Below are 20,933 nucleotides of genomic sequence, written 5' to 3' on the forward strand. Positions count from 1 at the left end.
TGCAAAAAGAAGCCTGAATGAGCAAATGAACTTGCCAACTCCCATAATGCTTGTTTAGTTCGTTCTAAGTCCACTTTATGCACCCTACAGAAATTAACCTACAGTGGGATCGGAAACTATTTGCCTCCATCGGGTATCGAAGCCAGGACCCCTTGATTACAGGCTGACGACGTTACCACCATAACATCGGGGATATCCCCACCTCCCATAATGCACCTGATAAACTGGCAGCCTATCCCGTTTCGTCTCGAGCCTGCAGTTTATCCTAATATCGAATAATTATTATTTCAAGGTTCAATTTAGGCGTTAATAAGGCACCGTGGATTAAACCTTCAGTTTTAAAGAGGTACCCAAAACTCTGAAATGTACTCCATCGAGAATCGAACCCCCACTATCGAGGAGGTCCAATTTTATATCCAACCCTCAGCCTTATCAACCACTCCAACGATTTCAAACAAACAAGGGTGGAAGCACCAATTTAATTAGGGCATATCGACAAATTAGATCTGTGCATTAAAACATCCAATTCAAATATTTTTTTAAAAAATATCGTCGTCCAACATCACTATAACCGGTCAAGGTTCACGCATTTTATTGATATCCTGTAGTTGTCACTCCTCTACAGGGACTGAATACTGAAAACTCAAATCACAGTCATGAAGACAAAATACACTGACCACATTGCACCCTTGAACCACAGACAGCATAGCATAGCTTTGCATTCCATACGGCATCACAGTCAGTACAAGACGTTTGAAACGAGAACAACCTGTAAGCACACGCGACAAGAAACACGAAGCGGGGCTATAAAGGTGTAGGCCCTTACGGTGCTACAATTCCATACAAGTCTATGAACAAATCGAAGCGACGTCAAAAACTCCTCGAGGCGATGGATTCCAGCATGCTCTCAGTCACCCTGGTGCGGCAGCGAGGCAAGCCAACGGACCGGAACACAGAGTCCGCACAAGGCCGCAAAGAGAGAAAACGGTTGCATTCGTCGAATAAGGCCAGCCACGAACACAACATCTGCATCGTCTTTATTTTATCCACACTTCCCTGATTCCGCGATATGCCGGGCCTCTTCCACCGGACGAGCAGAAACAATAAACAATGGAACACATGTTTCCTTGCCGCGCGGTATTTCAAGTATCACGTAATGATCACAAGGGCTTACGTTGAAACAACGGCAGCTGGACTTTTCCCTTTTCCACCCGTTGAACACGGCAGTGGACAGAGACGGTGCTCGAAGTGAAGGAGGGAAACCGTCGTATTCTCCCCTTCTAATGCCATTTCTCAAGTTCAATATTTCATGTTTATTAGCAAAGTTCAACTTCCATCATGAGCTTCGACAGAAACTTTCCAAGGTGGGGGGTCATACCATTGATAAAACTAGTAATAATAATAATAATATATTATTATGGTTGTGATAATTAATATAATAACTATTAGCACCAGGAATTTTGTATTGGGGTTCAACCAAATGAATAGTATGACCAAAAAAGCACTGTGGTTCTCATTCTCAAGCAACAACTTTGGTAGGGGTTGAATTGAAAGTCCTACAAAAGGTTGCAACGATTGACAAATGCTGCTGCGCAGTTTCAAACAGTTATTTGAAAATGATACAAGGATGAGAAATTTTCCATTATAAAATTGTACAAAAGTCAATTTCCTGTATAATATGATAGCCCAAGGGTGGGGGTTTCTGACCCCCCCTTCCTTTCAGTGCGCCCATGACAAACTATTACTATTAAGTATATCCTTCGAAAGACTTTTCTACTCCATTCACCACATCAATTAATATCCAGCACAACTGTTTCTCTCCCGCTTTATACACACACACAATACTTACAGTTTGTGTACGGTAACACATAGTTGTTCTATTTTATCAACTTTTACATCTTTATCAAAGAAAAGCTATAAAAGTTGGGTGTGGGGGCCTGGGGCGCACAATATACGCAGAGCCTATAACCAAAACAGAGATTTTTGTTTCTTTGAAGTGCAGATGTCCTATATAACCACAACATAAATATCATTAATATTAAAAACAAATTTATTTGTATGTATTTCGTATTATCTCCCAAGAGCAATAACAAGCTGAAGAATTATGGGAGGCTAAAAATATCTAAATTAGGGTTTATTTTCAATTCTGATGTGACAGGGTACGGTGTTAGTTACAAAACTGGGCCTGTTAAATATCAAACTATTTATCTACCTATCAAAGTGACAATTTTTAATCGTATCCAATGACATCACGTTTCGAAATTCTCATTTATTTTCTTTTAATTACTTTTTCAGGGGCGGAGGGCCGGTAAGGAGATGCTCCTCCCTACCGGCTCTGGTCTTAATTATGTTGTTTGACACAAGAATATAACATTTGGAATTTTGAAACCTGTGGAGCCACCAGGTCGTCCTCCTGGAATGTCGTCCTCCATGGCCGTGCTTTGGACTCAGACTGCTGGACGGCAAGGTTCGAGTCCGCCTGTGTATAGGACCGGTGTCAACCCACTATCGTGAGGAAATTGGGAGCTACGAGTGAGTAGCTTAACCTGGTCTGGGAAATTAACGGCTGAGGGTTCGACGTGCTGACCCCCACGTCACTCTATTACTGGTTGAAGATCTCCACCCCTCTAGGTAGGATTGTGGGAGGGAGACTGGCAGTCGGGAGATAGGCCAAGCCCATTCCAGTGCTGTAGAGCCACGGGTTATTAAATAGTGGAATATGAAAGCATAGCGTGGTTCCTATACTTTATACTCAAGCTTTCTGCTTTTATTGCAACTTGAATAATGCCACTTTTCAGTGTGGGGTGTCGACTGACCGGCTCGACCCCCACCCATTCCGATACCATGCTTAAGGGAGATAAATTAACTCGATCGACCTGAGGATGAATGGTGATAATATCACCCTCTTTTCCACGTAATGCATCCTTTCAGGCTGACGAGGCTTTGGCGCCTGGAACCCCGTCTAGTTCGCTGGACTCCTTTGCTCTCTCTGCACTCCCACGTCTAGTTGGTTGCACGGTGTAACACCGACTCGTCTACTTTGCTGATTGCACTACGTTCTGGAGCGGTGCAATGCGTGGTATTGTCACGTGGTGTGTGCTAACTAATAAAACGAACGTTTAAAGCAGCAGACAGACATTTGTTGAATCTTCTGAACTTGAACACCGCTAATCGTCTACTTGATTGAACGTCATTTCCTTGCACCAGCCTAACATCTTTGTGGGGTTGGTGTTGCGTCGTCAATGTGTTTGTCACTGCTCCTTCACCCAACTCACTGTTTCACCATCGTCGCGATTAACCAAAAATAGCAGTAAACATAAACCATACCGACAATAAACAAGCTATATGCAGCGCAGAGTTCGTTGCACGCTTGGCAACGCAGAGAAGAGATTTCTACTCAAATTGGGTCGACTATGAAAAAAATAAAAGAGTGGAGGCAGCCAACCAGTGTCGCGACCTGTGACCTGCATGCCTTTGGCAACGTCGTGAGAACGACTTTCACCACTGCAAGGTCATGCGCGCAGAAATCTTAGGAGCAACATACCAGAAGACAATTGTCCCGGGAAAAGAATGTACTCACTCTATAAACACGTAATCAGAAAGAACTACAAAACGATAAGGAAACCTAGTTCCTGCCTGTAGAAGGTGGTGGCAGACTCCGTAACGTGGAGTTATGTAGTTTTTCTAGCTTATGTTTATTTTGCACATTCCACCATTTCTTTTTGCTAGGTTCAGCCAAATGATGGACTCCAGTAATGGCAGTACATATTCAGAAAAAATTGATGGGGCTCAACTTTTTGCAGTTCAAGGATGGTGCAATGTTAATAGTTATAATACATCTGTTACTATTTTTAATACAAAATTTAAAATTATAATCAATAAAATTTTCTCTAGGCAAATTGCATGTAAATATTACCTTGAGATATATTAATGTTATTGACCATAACAATATTGTATTTACATATAACATTGTTAGATTACGCTTATATTTTTTTCAATTTTTTTGGGGGGGAGGGGGTGCGCACGTGTTATTAATATAACGGACATAAAACATTTTTAACCATTGTAGTATTTGGACATGTTTATTTGATTACACGTTTAGTGCAAAATGTTTCTAAACTACCCGTAGGCGTTGGACCCATTAAAGCGGCAAAGCCTTCCCTATATACATATGGCTATGACTACAATAAAATCTCTTGGCCACATTACAGTCTGCAGACAAAATTTGATCTGTATGTACCTTTTATCATGAGCTATTTTAGCTCTTTATAAATAAATAACAATAATTGTTAACTTTTATGTCAAGTTTTCTCTCCTTTTGGTTTCAAAATATTCAATACTTGATAGAGGTATCATAAAACAATGTTAATAGAATGAATTAATATAACTGGGCACTTGTTCATTTTTCAACTTTCATGAATAAACCTGCTCCCGTCATGGACACGTGCTCACATTTTAATAAGAGTAATAATAACAAGCAAAAAGTAAATCTGTTTTTAGTGCACTTTATGCTCTTAGGCACATTCTTACTAGACCTAGGTGAAACAGAGTGCCCACATGTTGCTCCACTGGGGATCAAAACTTGGGTCAAGAAAATTCAAAGAAACGTTTTATCTATACATGTGGTGGAATTTGAAATTGGGTGAGGGGGAAATTCATCCCCTCTGGTTGCTACTTTTGGGCACTTGGGAGGTTAACTATACAGTAATTTATGTAATATCCCAACCAAAATTGCTACGATTTTATTATTATGAAATTCCCTGACATTTCTACGTTTTTCATTCCAGAAATGATTTTTTTTTCAGACATGTTATCATCATGATCTTTGCTTTTGAACCTCGTGTTTTATGAATATTTACCTTCACCACTTTTTTTAAAAAGTAAATTTCATTCTACACGCACAAAACCGGTAAAAAAATTGAAGAATAAGGTAAAATCATAATCAGCATGAAATGTGTTCATGCGCTATAATCACTTGCATCTAGCCTTCAGGCTAAGGTAAGAGGGGTACATTATTTCACCATAACACATCTCTGTGATCCAAGATAAAATGTTCAGAAACAATCTTCATCGATCATACTAAGTTCACTTTCTAGTGAATTTGCTATACAATTTCTACATGCAACAAAAATTTCTCCAGATGCTCCGTGCAAAAGAAGCAGTATTTTCTTGAACACTATGTTCACTTCCTGCACTATTCACATGCTACTACGTATTATGCAGAACCAACAGGTAACAGTCAGGCTAACGTTAATTACATAAAATTCTACTATTGTTATAATCTTGATAACAAGATATCTTTTCTTGTTATACCAAAATGTAAATGCCAACGAGACCAAGATCTATAAAATAATAGATAACCTCTTCTTCACCAACCTTTCCGATAATTATGATCATGTTGTCAACCTACTTCACTTAGCCCTATCAATCAGCTGGACTACAACTTTTACTTTCATAAACCCTCCAAACCCTTGTATAAAAAAAGTAAAAATAAATGACTTTCAAGTCTTTCACTACTTCTTAAGGTTCTCATAATTTAGGCCTTGTTTTTAGTAAATAATCAGTCGTAAAAATACATTTGCCACCATAGAAAAATTCGTCTCCCTCAGCTTTTCTGCCCTTGTTACCTGGTGTAACTAAACGAGAGAATGGTTTCACTATTGCACCCTACAGCAGTCCTACCAGTTCTGAACTACAACTTTTACTTTGATATTCTTTGTAAAGCCTAGTCTAAACAAAATTGAAAATTAAATATATTTACCTATGAGCCTATGTAGAACCGAAATTCAAAAGAACCATAATTTTGTACAGGACTGAGAATCTTAGGGACAAGAGGAACAAGTTTCAGAACTGAATTTACTTGGGGAGTGGAATCAAAGGAACCAAATCCAGAAGTCGAAATGATACTTGTTCATTTTGCAACTTTTCTTCTTGCACAGTCCAAAATGCACGTAAATTTCAGATGGTCTGGAAAATCAAATTCTGTTTTCCATATGCATAGCAACCCTATGAATGCGAGTGCAGTTACTGGAATTTCTCCCCTACTAGACATCTTTCAAAAAGCACACTGTGTAAACATATACAAGAAGGTGTGTATAAGGTCACTAGGTTGGGAACTACCCAGGAGAGGATTAGTCACTTCTTGACCTGTACTTTTCTCAACTTATGAGGGGCAAGTAATGCCTTGTTCACACCAGAAGCACCTATTCCTTCAGTAGGTATAAAATACCATGTTCTTAGCAACTAAGTGAGGTGATAATCAGTTGATATATCTATGGGAAGTCATTAAGCACAAAACTACGCAACGAGGAGCTCTTTATTAATAGGACCTCACATAATACAGTTTGACTTTCACTGCATGCCTTGTGGGTACTAAAATTCTGAGAACTTGAAATCATTTTGAAGATAGCAGCTTTCATAGCGGAGATATCGCATGGGAGTTGGCATCCGTTAAGCATGCCACCGTCAAGGCGCTCATGGCTGAACGGAGGACCCTGTATAAGACTGGCTCCAGAATTATTGTAGGTTTTGTCTATCACTGGTTATACATATTAAAATGTTGAACAAGGAATAATGAATATCAATTGAAATCAAGCAGGCAGCCCCTATTCTTACCTGTCAAGTATTTACATTATCTGGTTTATGGTAACGATAAGAATTAATAGGAGTGTGGTTACAAACTCAGCTTTTCAGATCTTGACACTACTTAGTTAACTAGTCAGCTGCGGGCTACTTATTCAGTTTTATGGATGAAAAAAGGAGGACTTCAAAGATGTAATGCAGACATGCTTCATAATAAGTTTTTTAATTGATAATCTTGACATGAAATTTGAAAACTACAATTTTCAAAAATTTGAATTCCTTAGACGATATATGTTCAAAACTGAATTTTCTTTGTAACCGATATTGGTGGTTGTTTCATGTTGATTTGCTAGGATTATTAACCACTGTGTTTGGTTTATTATAAATAAATAGTTCCATAGTCTGTAATCAGTCTCCGCCTTTACTGTTGTTTATTATTGCTATGTGGTCATATGTCAGAAGTCCTTGAGCACAAAGCAGAAAAGAAAACGGAATGCATGGGATAATTAGCAGTGCTTGATGGCCCACCTTGTCTAGGCTGGGCACATATCTGCTTTGATGGTAGATTGAAAAGAAATTACAATATCCTCTCCTTGCTTTGCACTCTGATATTGCTCACATTGACAACTTCCCTAAGTACATCTTGTACTCGGGTACTGCAGCCATATGAGCACACAGCAAAAATACACTAACTGGAAGGTGGAGAAAGAAATCAGTTTGTGAAATGCTAATCTATAATAAACCAAGTACAGTAGTTAAGTCCAAACAATTCAATATGAAAACTGCATATTCTGCCATAAGGCATCTGCAGACTTCTACACACAGAACCCTCTTCTAGCAATTCAAATCCTTGAACTAGAGACAATCATCACAATTTTGTTTGTATTTGGTAATTTACTGCCACTTATTAATTTTTATTTCAAATGTGACAAAGGAATGAACAAACGCAATAAAGGAGCAGTGTGTCAGCAGGGGACTGAACACAAAAGTCAAGGGTGGGAGGGGTCAATCCCTTAAAATACACTGACACTGAACTTTTAAAACATGAAATAGGAAACTATGAATTTGTCTCACTTTGCATTTCCTTGTACAGCACGTTCGAAAAATATCAATTACTGCTATAATAGGCTACTAGATTTAACGATTACAAAGCGTGAAAAAGGAGTATCAAAATATGCTGCAAACAAGCCACAGTATTTCTCAGATCATCGACTTTTTACCGGTCTCTTCCCAAACAGGATTTATAATTAATATTTGATTTATTCAGGAATATGTATGACTCGAGAATCATTCAAGCCAACCAGTACCGTCTGTCCTCTCCGTATGTCAAATGAGCAGGTGGGTACTGGGGATCAGCAACATTTGTCACATGTCTAAATATAATGCAAAATGCATACATAACCTAAAAAACACTTAATAATGTGAATATTCTTGTTCGTTCGTGGGGAGTAGGTCAGTCGTCACTTAAAAACTCTGTAAAACTACGATAGCGTCCCAACGGATTTCTTCATTTTTACACAAGAAACTACTTACCGAAATGAGTTTCTGTAGCATGTAGAAGTTCTTGTTGGTATTTTCTTTCATCGAGAAAAACCGATGTTGTCCGTATATGCTAAATTGAACAAAAGGAGTGCTAATGGAACCTAACCTAACCTCGTCCCCGTGAAGGGCTACCCGTGGATGGTTTGTGGGGCTAACGTCAATGGTTTAATAATTACTCTTTATGTCAAAAATTGAACTTTTTTCGTGAAAAAAGCAAAATAGCACCTTGAAGAATCATCTTTCGCAATGCAGAATAGGTAAGTACGAATGTTAAAAAATGAAGAAATAAACGAGTGAGAGGTGTTGCGACGCTATTGAAGTTTTACCAAAAACTTCACAGTTAAAAACAAAATGCCTCGTCAAGGTCAGTCTGTTGGAGTCCATGCTCAGACATGATAATCAGGACTGGACCCTAAATTAAAATATGCCTCCACCGATAACCGAACACGAGAGCCTCTGACTACAAGGTGACAGCTTTAACCACATCGCCATGAGGAAAGATCGGAAACGATTATACACCGCAGTTGAAAATATTAAGCTTTCTAATTTCCTCGATACTATAGATCAGGTGTTAACACAAATCTTTACAAAGCAAATTCAACGATAGGAAATCATAATACAGCGCTAACATCTAGCAGCAACATTAATTTTCCCTTCCTTCAATTTAAATTAGTAATAGTATTTGAGTTTCCATTCTACTAACGAATTCGATTACTCAGTTTTCTTGCCCGCTACCTCCAGTGTTATTTCGAACACTCCAATTTGAAGAGGGCATTCCAGCCTTGTTCAAATGCGAATTAATTTTGTTTTACTTTCAAAATTCTAAATAATGGATGGCCACGAATGCTTCATGCTTGTGCATTTACCATATCGTTGGCTTTAGTTATAAAAACTCAAAGTTAACAGTTTTGCTTGACACCGTACCCAAGATCGTTCAGCAGCCGTCATATACACCAAAAGGGTCGGGTCCCAAGGAAGTAGATACACCTCGCAAAATCTAAAAGTTACAATAAATGATAACACTTACCCAAAGCTCGGTACCCCAGCTCATGTTTTCGCACTCTGGTACACTAGTGTCGGAAACCTGTGACATTTACACCTAGGTATTCACGACTTTAAGCGGCAAAATTTAACATAAGCACAACACACACACTAACATGTTACACCTCAACATGGCTGACTCAATCTGTTGGTATGCAATGAATCTTGGGAAGAATTGCAGTTACGAACCAAGATAAGTGAATATAAGGCAATCCACGTGCCATCTACTGAGTACATTGAGAACTATTTGCAAAATGGAAACATTCCCTGGCGGATTCTTGGAAACTCTCTTCCGGAAGTGTAGTATGACGTGCTACACTATGGTGTAATTTTTATACAACGTAATGATGTCCTCAAAATTTCGAGTTTGATCGAAAAATTGCGAATGTTTCCCTCTCCAACGTAGTGATTTTGAAAATTTTTCGTCAGGCACACCCCTACATCTAGTAGATGATTGATTGAGTTGATGTTTTAATTAAGTCCACTTTATGCACAGTAAGGCTAATTTAAACTGGAACTACAGTTTAAAGTGGGATCCGAACCACTATGTGCCTCCACCGGGTCAAACCTGGGACCCCTTGATTAGAAGGCGACGACGTTACCACTGCGCCATCGGGGAGGCCCATTTGGTAGTTGGGTGGCGGTGGGTCCTGGCCCCATTGGCTAACCATTTCTTTTTAAAAAAGTAACTTTAAATGCTCAAAAAGACGGCAAAATATAAGGCTGACAACTAAAGAGTAAAATATAATCCTCTGTTCTTCTGAAAATACATGGCACACCAGGCTACATATAGGAGGATATTAAAAAATGTCTTGATAGGAAGAAATCAACGAGCTGGCAACTTTGCAGGAAGTAGAAATGGAAACGCAGTAAAGCATTCCATTAAGTTTTTGTGGGAAATGTTTATTTATGAATTTGTATTAATTTCTATATGATTCCCCGATGTAAAAAAACATCGTATTTTAGACTTGTAATAATTGTACTTGGGAACGCACATTAAAATAGAGTGATCGTATGCAACATATTTGAAGTTAGTATGAGTGAGTCTGATGTTATTATCCTTGCGTCATCAGAAGACGAAAACGAGGATGACGAGGTTAGGAAAAGTTTTATTTATTATTAAAAATGTGGTTGCTAAGTGTAATTTATTAAGTTTTTAGATATTGCTATGATTCAATGTTACCCGATCAGTAAATTCTAGGGGTATCCCGGTGTAGGTAAAGTGTACCATAATGTTTTGACTTGCACAAACAGATGTGTGCGTACAGATGTTGACGAGGAAGTTTGAAACAGAAACCACCTACAAATTAAGCTTTTTACATTCTGTGGATGATGCTCATTCAGTGGCGTATTTGTGATTTCATTTTGGGAAGTATTTTTGGGTATGCAAATATGTATGTTACCAGTCAGTAAATCAGACTATTGCCTTGCTGTTCTGAGTACCGGTACCTTAAAACATAGGTTCTAATCTAGGTCGCTAAATCTTATGATAACATTTAAAGGTAATTTAGAAATACTTAGTATATTTACATTCTAGGAAAACCCAAACTTGAACAAAAAAAGAGCTATCGAACTAGTAACACCGAAAACTTTACCAAATCTTCTATTGCCAAGTTCGGCCCAAGTTCCTTTTGTTTTATTGCGATTTCATCATGCTACGAATGCAATTTTTACATGGTTCGATTTCGATTTATGTATGTTGACACATACTGCGGAGTTTTAGCGATAACTTATTGGGTGTTTGTTGGCACGGGTTTTCCATTTCCATATACTCCTATGTAATCCTACCGTTGTTAACAGCCATTGGTAAAATTTTCGTATCCCCAAAACGTATTTCTTCAATTTTACAGGAGAAAGTAGTTACCGAAATGGGTTTATTTATACTTTAGGAAGGTCTTGGAAGTTTGCTTTCAACTCGTTGAAATTTTTTTGCCGATAAATCATGTAATTTTCGACATTAATGTCGCTCCGATGCATGAAAGCTGTTCCCTTGATGTCCGTCTACTACGTGAACCAAATATTTGCGAGCGTTTCATGACGTAACAACCGGTCAGTGTTTCCAAATGCGCGGTTTTGTAACTGTGTAACAGTTCTAGAACGTAAATAAACGTGAGTTACTGTTCATCATTTCTGATTACGAACTTGCGACAACATGACGTGCACAGGATCAGTGGCGTGCTCAATGTGAGGTTGATGGGGGTGACAACCCCCCCCCCCTTTCGCCCAGTATCTCTAAGGCTATTTATGAATGGTTCGTGGGCTATTTATGTATGGTTCGTGGGGCTATCCGTGAATGGTTCGTGGGGCTATCTGTGAATGGTTCATGGGGCTATCCGTGAATGGTTCGTGGGGCTATCCATGAATGGTTCGTGGGGCTATCCGTGAATGGTTTGTGGGGCTATTTATGAATGGTTCGTGGGGCTATCCGTGAATGGTTCGTGGGGCTATCCGTGAATCGTTCGTGGGGCTAGCGCCAATGGTTCGTGGGGCTATCCGAGAATGGTGTGTGGGGCTACGAATATTTTTTTCGAAACCAATTTTTAACTATTGAAACCTTTGCGTGGCCCTACTAACCTATCCACGCGCCAATGGTTCGTGGGGCTAGCGCCAATGGTTTGTGGGGCTAGCGCCAATGGTTCGTGGGGCTATCTTTTTCACTATTGAAACCTTTGCGTGGCCCTACTAACCTATCCACGCGCCAGTGGTTTGTGGGGCTAGCGCCAATGGTTCGTGGGGCTATATTTTTAACTATTGAAACCTTTGCGTGGCCCTACTAACCTATCCACGCGCCAATGGTTCGTGGGGCTATCTTTTTCACTATTGAAACCTTTGCGTGGCCCTACTAACCTATCCACGCGCCAGTGGTTTGTGGGGCTAGCGCCAATGGTTCGTGGGGCTATATTTTTAACTATTGAAACCTTTGCGTGGCCCTACTAACCTATCCACGCGCCAATGGTTCGTGGGGCTATATTTTTAACTATTGAAACCTTTGCGTGGCCCTACTAACCTATCCACGCGCCAATGGTTCGTGGGGCTATCTTTTTCACTGTTGAAACCTTTGCGTGGCCCTACTAACCTATCCACGCGCCAATGGTTCGTGGGGCTAGCGCCAATGGTTCGTGGGGCTTTCTTTTTCACTATTGAAACCTTTGCGTGGCCCTACTAACCTATCCACGCGCCAATGGTTTCAGTTGCTTTGTTTTATTTCAATCACTTATCGCACAACACTCTTGCTACCTTGCGTTCTGACGTCAGCAGACTGAAGTTTATTTTTAGGCTAAAGGTCTATGTTGTTATCCATATCATTAAAATTTCAGTAACCACCAAACGTCTCTAATTCCCTTATTTTCGTATTTTCCACATTCATACTTACGTATTCTCCATACTAGTACCTAGATATTTTGCTATGAAGAAGGTCGCAACACTGCATAACCACTGATCATGGACTACGCTAGTCAAGATTTCTCCGCCATATCGCGTGTAACGCAAGCAAAAGCGAAGAAAATAAAAATACTCCATATTTCGAAAATTGAGATTATTTGCCTGCAAAAAAACGAAACGCGAAATAGAAGAATCCTTACGAATGCAGAATATGTAAGTATCAATGTGAAAAATACGAAAATAAGGGAATTAGAGACGTTTGGTGGTTACCGAAATTTTAATCAGCCATTTGTTTAGGTATGATTTTACAATACCGGACCCTTCTCCAATTTCGTCTATATTTCGCATACTGACGAATTTAGGGTTCCTATACCTGCCACAAAATTAGTTTGGTATTGAGAGCTGAAGGGGCACGCGTCACGGTGTTGCCATATCATGCGGTACGGTACGGTACGCAGTTCAGCCATCTGAAGCTGTGTCGAGGAAAACGTGTTATGAAAAGGAACAACAATGATGAAATGTTATTGTTTTTCAAGGAAAACGGAATAACAATGATGACAACAATGATGAATGTGTTATTGTTTTCTCTCTTCATTTCCATCTCCCTTACAACATGAACGAATTAATGAAACGAGCATTGTTTACAGATTACATTTTCAATCCATTCTAAGAATATTGAATATATACACTTTCAATAATCATTTCTTTCTGAAGTCGCCGTTAAAGTCTGCCCATCTTTCAATTATACCGCAACTGAATTGCACAAAGTCCAGTTGGTGGGGCGTCTGACTTTCATGCGTGAGACCCGCAGTGGTTTGTGGAACTTTTTCAAATATCCCGAGCGGCTCCGGGGTCGACTCAGCCCAAGTGAGTACTTGGGACAAACCTGCGGTAAAGGCGGTTGGTGAACCACATCACCGCATCACCTCCATAATATGGCCTAGGTCGAGGTCGAGAATGTGTGGAGCCCTACCTCCACATCCCCATATACCTCCATACTTTACTTTATTTTGCGTCCATTAATTTTTTTGTATGAGAATCCCAGATGTTTTATGACTGTCCTTAAAGATGTTTCCCCACCTTGAAAAAGTCCCGAATCTTTCAACGAAACGCGCAGTTTCCCAACAGTGGTATGATCTTTCCTCCTATAATAAGAGTAAATATGGCGACGAATAGCATCTTGCTGAAAGGTATCTACATTTGTCACGCGTTTACTGATATTCCTCTTCTTTCCTGGGGGTTTCCAGTGTTGAAGCCTCACATTTATTTATTTCTACATTATATTTTTCTTTCCCTATGGTAACAATATTGTTCTTAGACACGCCGAAAGCAGCAGGAGTCCTGTCCAGAACTTTATTTACAGAAATGATTGGACCCCCATTGTTTTTTTCTTGCTCAAATTATTTGCACTCAGAACAAACCATCTCTCGCGTTTGTCCTTTGAGAAGAATTCCTTTTTCTTTTAGTGCATGGCCTCTTTGGTACATTGTCATCTCGAGTATTGCCTCCTGTGTTTGACATTCTTCACACAAGCTCACGACACACTCAAGCAGAACACACTAAAACAGCATGCTATATACAACAAAGAATACTCTAAATACAATAAAAACTGAACAAACGGACCGGTTAAAATATTACAGCAACGCAACGCAACAAACAAACACGTCCTCTCCCAACAACATGAAATCTGATCGCAGGAAGAATCCCCCGATAAGCGGCAACACCGAGATAAACGTTTTCTGTTGCTAGGTAACCAGGGATTGGGTGAAGCACTGGAAATATTTTGATTGGCTCGCATGCCAGCAACCCACCCTCCCGCAGTGACGTAGACCCGATTTCCCCACGTGCTTCACCAGCGTCAATACCAAACTAATTTTGCGGCAGGTATAATCAAGAATCTGCAGTTAAAATTTGGCGCTCTCGTGTGGAACTTTCAAAATAACGTGTAGAAGATTGTGATTTTACAATAGCAAAAGAAGGTATAATTTCGTTATTAATTCTAATACTCACTAATTATGGAGCCTTATGACGTATCTGCAGTTGAGATTTGGTGGTCACGTGTAGAAATTGTAAATTAACGTGTAGAAGTTGTAAAATACCATTGTGAATTACCACGGTGATTGTCGATACATAAACAACGAAGAAGCCATGTTTTCTCATGTGAACAAGTGACGTTCGCAACTTGTTACATTGCGTTCAGACAGTGGCGTATGCTGGTTTTAACTAGTGGGTAATCTCCGACACTTGATTCATCCACCCACTCCTGAAGTCTCCCTGCAAATTTACCTCAACATCCATACAGGATTTATGAATATATGTGTGAAAAATTTTACCTTATTGTTGCGACCACTGTCGAATAATTGTTGTGATTGCACTTGCAGTTAATCTACGTTTAGAATTTCAAATGATAAAACAAGAGAATATAATAAATCTATAAGAAAAAACCTGTAACAAAGAATATGAAAGGAATGCGGTAGTGAAATAAAAACCCTCAATATTAATTTAAGTGTAAAATTCAAGTTACCCCAGTATCCAGTCACTCGTGCATTCCCGATTATTGTTTTTATACACGGAAATTTAAGTTCAAGATCTATGGTACAAGAGATGCTACTGACCTACCTACATTAACTATTTGAAATTTCTCCGGAAAAGATCCCGTTCCAAATATTTTCGCACGCAAATATTGTATTATATCCATTCATTGCCTTTAACTTCAGTGAACACAGCACTAGCACAAATACTAAACCACTAACAGCTAAACAAATATTAAATTCTCGAATCGCTACAACACGCATTCAATTCCCTGCGCCAATCTTCTATTGTGGTTCCTTCCTGCTTGACACAGAATTAAATTCCCTATGGATGTTGAAAAATTCCCTTTCCCAGCTTTATATTCCCTGCGATGCGCGATTTTCTATAAGTTGGAATCATTGCGTTTTTTGTTTATATATTTTACATTCAAACATCTTTTATCATTATGATCATTGTTAATCTAAAGAGGGGGAAAAGCAACTTGAATTACCTAATATATGTGTATTATATATAATTTATTTCTGATAGCCACCCAGCGTCGAATAACATGGGTACCTGGGGGAAACCCTGGGGGTAAAGGCGGTCAGGGGCGTGATGCTGATCACATCACCCCCCCTCATGACCGGATCAAGAAAGTGTGGGGCGTTACCCCCACACCCCCTATACGCCTTCATGGTGTGGTGCTAAGCACAGGGGAACACTTTACCTTTTTTTTTTTTAGCTTTCCCTTTTAAAAATTATTCATTTCTGTGAAAGAAGTACTCTCACTGGTTTTGAAGGCTACAAAGAAAGTAATCACGCATTTTAAAATACAAAAATGAAAAAAGTAAGCATATAAATAGTTCAATTACTTCATTAATAGATTGATTAAACTGTTATTTGACGTCGCTTTTCTGCCACTTTTGGCTAATCACTACGAGTGATGATATGACATTGATGAAGGGACATTTACAAAGAACACCCATGCCTAGACCGGTATTCGAACCCTGGAGCTCTGGTGTCGTAGGGAGCTGTACTAACACTCCGCAATGGAGGTCGGTGTAATAGTTGTTTTTTCCTTTGACAATATCTGTTGAAATAGCAGAGATCAGGAAGACAGAAGCAAACGTAAAATGAGAATTTTCATAGAATTGGTTCGCAAATGTTGTTCAGATTTCTCTGTTTCTCGCGCATTTTCAGATGTATTTTCTCTTCTTTCCTTTTCAGTACGTAATTTGTGAACTGAAAACCTGTTTCCTGATAAATTTCCCTGTCGTAAACAACACAGCTCCTACGATACAAAGGCCATCGGGGAAGAATGGCAGAAGAGGGTGCCAGCCAAGGGAACGGCAAAGGCTCTGGGGTGGAGAGTGCGACCGATGGACTCTTTCCAGAAGGAGCTTACCCTTGCCACGGAATAACCGCGCCTGAGAAGCAGTGTTTCCTTCCCCTCCCGTCAAGGGTTTTAAAGGGAGCCGGTGGAATCTCACCCTGACGTCACCAGATTCCACCAGCTGGAGAAAAAGCCTCACGGACATTCCGCGTCAAACGGTTGAAAACATTCGCGCGCTGGAAGCAAAGAAATATGTGATTCAAAGATTGGTTCGGAAGAATATTGCGAAGAAATAAAAAAACAACTTTTTAAAAAATTATAGCCGGGTCATCTCCGATTACCTAGGTGATCCAGAGTATACGCCGCTGCGTTCAGAAGGTTGCTAGGTAAAACTGTCAAAGCCAGGAATTGGCTGTAACTCGTTTATTCTGTAATTGTTCACATTCGTACTTACTTAATCTACATTGCGAAAGATTGTTTAACAAGGGATTTCATTTTTTTATCGAAATTAGTATCTATTGTCAACATATCAAATAATTATTATTCGTTCTTTTCTCGCTTCCTGAACATGCAAAATGGCGGGAAAATCTTGTCTAGTGTTGTGTTTCAAATGGCAAAGCAATGTTTCAACCTTCTTAACAGAAACATTCTTGCATAGCCCTGAAAACCATTATCACATAGCCCCAAAAACCATTCACGATAGCCCCACGCACAATCATGGTAAGGTTAGGTTAGGTTGGTCAATATAGTGAAAAACTGTGTGTTTGGAAACACTTACCGGGGATCACGTCATCAGATGCTCACAACATCTGGTTCAAGTACATGGATGGAAATGCAAGCAACAGCTTTCGTGCATCGGATGGACATTATTATAGAAAAATACCTGAATTATCGTCCAATTACATAGAAAAATGAGAGAAAACACTTCTACAACATTCCGAAATTACGCAGAAACTCAATTCCGTAAATACTTTCTCCTGTAAATTTGAAGAAATCCGATTCTCGGCTTTGACAGTTTTACCGGTAGCTAAAGTGTTGTGTGATAAGTGAGATCCATTATTCGTTGCATTCAGTACACGAGGAGGTTGATAAAGTGAATGATCTGAGGTTAACAACTGAGGGTGACGTGTAGAAATTGTTCATTGATGTCCAGAAGTTGAAAAATTGCATCCCATTGCATGTTACGAAAATGGCGTCTTCCTTGAGGAAGCATTGTTTGCCGTTATAGTACTACAAAACGGTTCGTGACTGCAATTGGACCACAAACCATTCACGGTAAGGTTAGGCAAGCATAGTTCAAATATGGGGGTCTTAGAACCATTCCTGGATAGCCCCACGAATCATTCACAGTAAGGTTGTGTTAGGCAAGCATAGTTAAAGGTACTAGTTTACTATCCTTCGAGCAGATTTCTTCATTTCTACAGAAGAAACTACTTACCGTAATAAGTTCCTGTAGTATTGTCTAACATCTGGAAGGTGTTTTGTGTGATGTGGGAATGTTTCATAGCGGAAATTCAACCATTGACGCATAGCCCCACGAACCATTTCCGGTAAGGTTAGGTTAGGTAGGGTCACAATAGGTTACAATAGTTAAAAATTGGTTTCGAAAAAAATATGCGTAGCCCCACACACCATTCTCGCATAGCCCCACGAACCATTGACACATAGCCCCACAAACCATTTGCAGAAACGTACGTTCTTCAGTTACAAAAACACTTTTTTTGAAAAAAAAAGAATGATCAAAAAATGTGAATACACGTTAAAAAATGATCCGCAAAGCAGATAGGTAAGTACAAATGTCAAAAATTGACGAAACTCAGAAGTTATTAGGTGTCCGAAGGATAGTAAACATTTACCCAATCACATAAGATGAATATAACGTGTAGAATTTGAGATTTTATGTCGATGAGAATAAAAGGTAATTATTATCTTGGTATGAGATGTCTCATGAGCTGATGGAAAGTTGAACAGATGTGTGTAGCCCTCTAGGTGTAGTGGATTACACATATCTTACAATATGTTATGTGAATTCTCCTGATTAGTTGCCAATAAATACGAAAAGGCGCTAGGAAAGTTGATTGTTGCTTTTGTTATGAATTTGCTTGCCAACTAACATTAAAAATCAACCTGATTTAGTGACTTCTTACTAATGTTGGCAACTGTGGGAATAATCTTTAAATTCTTAACGTGGGAAACTGTTAAAAACGTACCCTCTTAACCATAATGTAATGAATTTGTTTCGAGAACCAAGTGTATTCCATGCGAGGTCATTATGGTTCAAATATGTACATGTCACAACTCTGCTTATCGTGGAATGTAAAGATAGCACCAACAGTAATACACAATTTTCTGCTTTCAGTGGAAGGTAACGATAAACAAGAAGGTTAAAAGAAATTCCAATGGAGATGTCAAGATTCCACAAGATTCCAATGCTAGCAGCTCTGGAGGGAAGAAAAGGATAGCATTAACATCGTTATCTGGTCCTTCTGACAAGATACCACGAGTGTCATGCCAGGTACTTAAAAAAATAATTCTATGGTGTTTATTTTCAATTTACTTATTCAATTAGATCTAGTGCTTAGCTTATGCAACAGATTACAATTCTATAATTCCTGATAAAACAAATATCAATACTTGATTATTGTAATAATGTAATTGCTCCAAATGGTTATAAATATCAGGTTGGAACTTACGCCATAATTCTGTTAAAACTGAAGGATAGAATAGATTAATTATTTTTTTATCAGCAGAACTTGGTAGAAAATCTAAAAAAAATTATTTAACCCCTTAAATTTTGAACTTTTTGAAAAAGTCACTACTGGAAAATGTAGTTTTTCTATTTTGCAGAATTCCATTGAATAAAATTATCTGAAATATAAAACACCTGTATTTGCCTGCCTTATTCTTTTATGCAGTATTTTTTTTATAGGATTGCTTTCATATTCAAAGACAAATGTAAATAATAAATAGAATGTCGGCATATATGTACTTCAGGTTTATGCAGAATAAATCTTTATGGCGTGGAAGTCTTTGAAACAAGTGCAACTTAATCTACGTGTCTCACAAAGTTGTTTTTGAGTCATATTTTGGTTTTCTATTATGCACGAACTACATGAGCAGAAAACTTTTGTTACTTGTAACTTATATTCTCTTTCTTGTTCTTTTTCAACTTCTTCCTTTTCTGCTACTATTTGTTTTTACTACAGCTAGCACAATCTCACCTAATGTGGTTGTGATGTTGATGAATATATACACCACCCGCAGTCGAATCTAGTCCAAAGAAACACAATACGCCTTCCGACTGCAACAGAACACTGTGGATGCCATTTGTATGCACCATCCACAACGAGTTTAAAATAACATGCAAATATAAAGAAATGATGTAGAAATTTATTTGAAACATGCAAGCTCATCAAGGACTCAAACCCAGATATCTGCAAAGTTGCTATGCATCTGGAAAACAGGGAAATGTCAGGGGATTTTGCAGATCGTCTGTAATTTACGTGCATTTTGAAGTCTGCAAGAGAAAAAGTTGCAAAATGAACAAGCAGTTCACTTCCACTTGTGGATTCGGTTCATGTTATTCCACTTTAAAAAGATTCAGTTTAGAAACTTGTTTCTTTCGTTCATATGATTCTCAGTCTTGTGCAAAATTATGGTTCCTTCGAATTTCTGTAATAAATTTTCACCTTTATAATACTGGATATTAGGAAGAATATGAAAGTAAAACTTGCAGTCCAGATATCTGATTGATAGGGACATTGAATTTTCGCGATGCGCGAAATTGCGAAATGTGAAAAAAAGATACAATTTTGAACATTCTGCACGTAACTACACCCCAAATAATGAAATATGCATGAGTTTTATTTGCGAAGTAATGCAAAATGTGTGCCTTTCCAAGAAATGAACGCTTTTTTGCGAAATAACCGTGAAATGTCATCAAATTAAGTAGAAAACATGCAAAAACTGGCAATCGAGGTTGTGCACGCAAACTGTCGATTTGTAACGAAACATTTGCCTAAGTGTCCTACCACTTGCAGCTGTAGAATGTTTTATCTTCGATCACATCAGGAACATGCTACAAATTGGGATTTCCCATGTACATAATCTCAGTTCGAAAACTTCGATCCCTGTCAAGCTGCATTCCTTTCTTACCCCGAATGTCTACTCAACTTCCAGTTTCATTGAACTTGCTAGCTGTAGCAGCGATAAGATTAGTCTGTTCCCACATATCAAGGGAAACAATGGTGTCATTTGTGTTCAGTCATGAATGAATTTTGTTTGTCATCATGTGATTTTCAACATGTGTTTGTGTATGTACAGTAGTGATTATTTTATTTGTTGGACAGCAAGGATATCCTTTAAATACATACAATGAATAAATCACTTGAGATATGCAATTTAGAAATGAAGTGATTTTGTGTTGTTTTCTTTTTGGTTGGACAGCTAAGTACTTGTGTATGTGTACAGTATATAAAAATGAAGTAGTTTATCAATTTAAAGCTCTTTTGTATGTTGTTTCCTCTCATAATGAAAAAAGTTT

The 20,933-nt window shown here is 38.7% G+C and overlaps 2 protein-coding genes across 7 annotated transcripts in view; one reads left to right on the forward strand and one right to left on the reverse strand.

The window, feature by feature from the left end:
* Nucleotides 1–9,333, reverse strand: part of Cip4 (formin-binding protein 1-like Cip4) — a 202,038-nt gene extending 192,705 nt beyond the window's left edge. For both annotated transcript variants that reach the window (XM_083144549.1, XM_083144548.1), the window contains exon 1: nt 9,152–9,333. In XM_083144549.1, coding sequence (XP_083000675.1) covers nt 9,152–9,217 — 66 coding nt within the window. In that variant the 5' untranslated portion in view covers nt 9,218–9,333. The remainder of the gene's footprint in view (nt 1–9,151) is intronic.
* Nucleotides 9,334–10,019: 686 nt separating this feature from the next.
* Nucleotides 10,020–20,933, forward strand: part of LOC146005341 (uncharacterized) — a 50,688-nt gene continuing 39,774 nt past the window's right edge. For all 5 annotated transcript variants that reach the window (XM_083144518.1, XM_083144519.1, XM_083144520.1 and 2 more), the window contains exons 1-2: nt 10,020–10,261; nt 18,750–18,905. In XM_083144518.1, the coding sequence (XP_083000644.1) occupies nt 10,202–10,261; nt 18,750–18,905 (216 nt within the window). In that variant the 5' untranslated portion in view covers nt 10,020–10,201. The remainder of the gene's footprint in view (nt 10,262–18,749; nt 18,906–20,933) is intronic.

The sequence above is a fragment of the Lepisma saccharinum genome, chromosome 23 (genome assembly GCF_977018435.1).
Source record: "Lepisma saccharinum chromosome 23, izLepSacc3.1, whole genome shotgun sequence".
Classification (NCBI taxonomy): Eukaryota; Metazoa; Arthropoda; class Insecta; order Zygentoma; family Lepismatidae; genus Lepisma; species Lepisma saccharinum.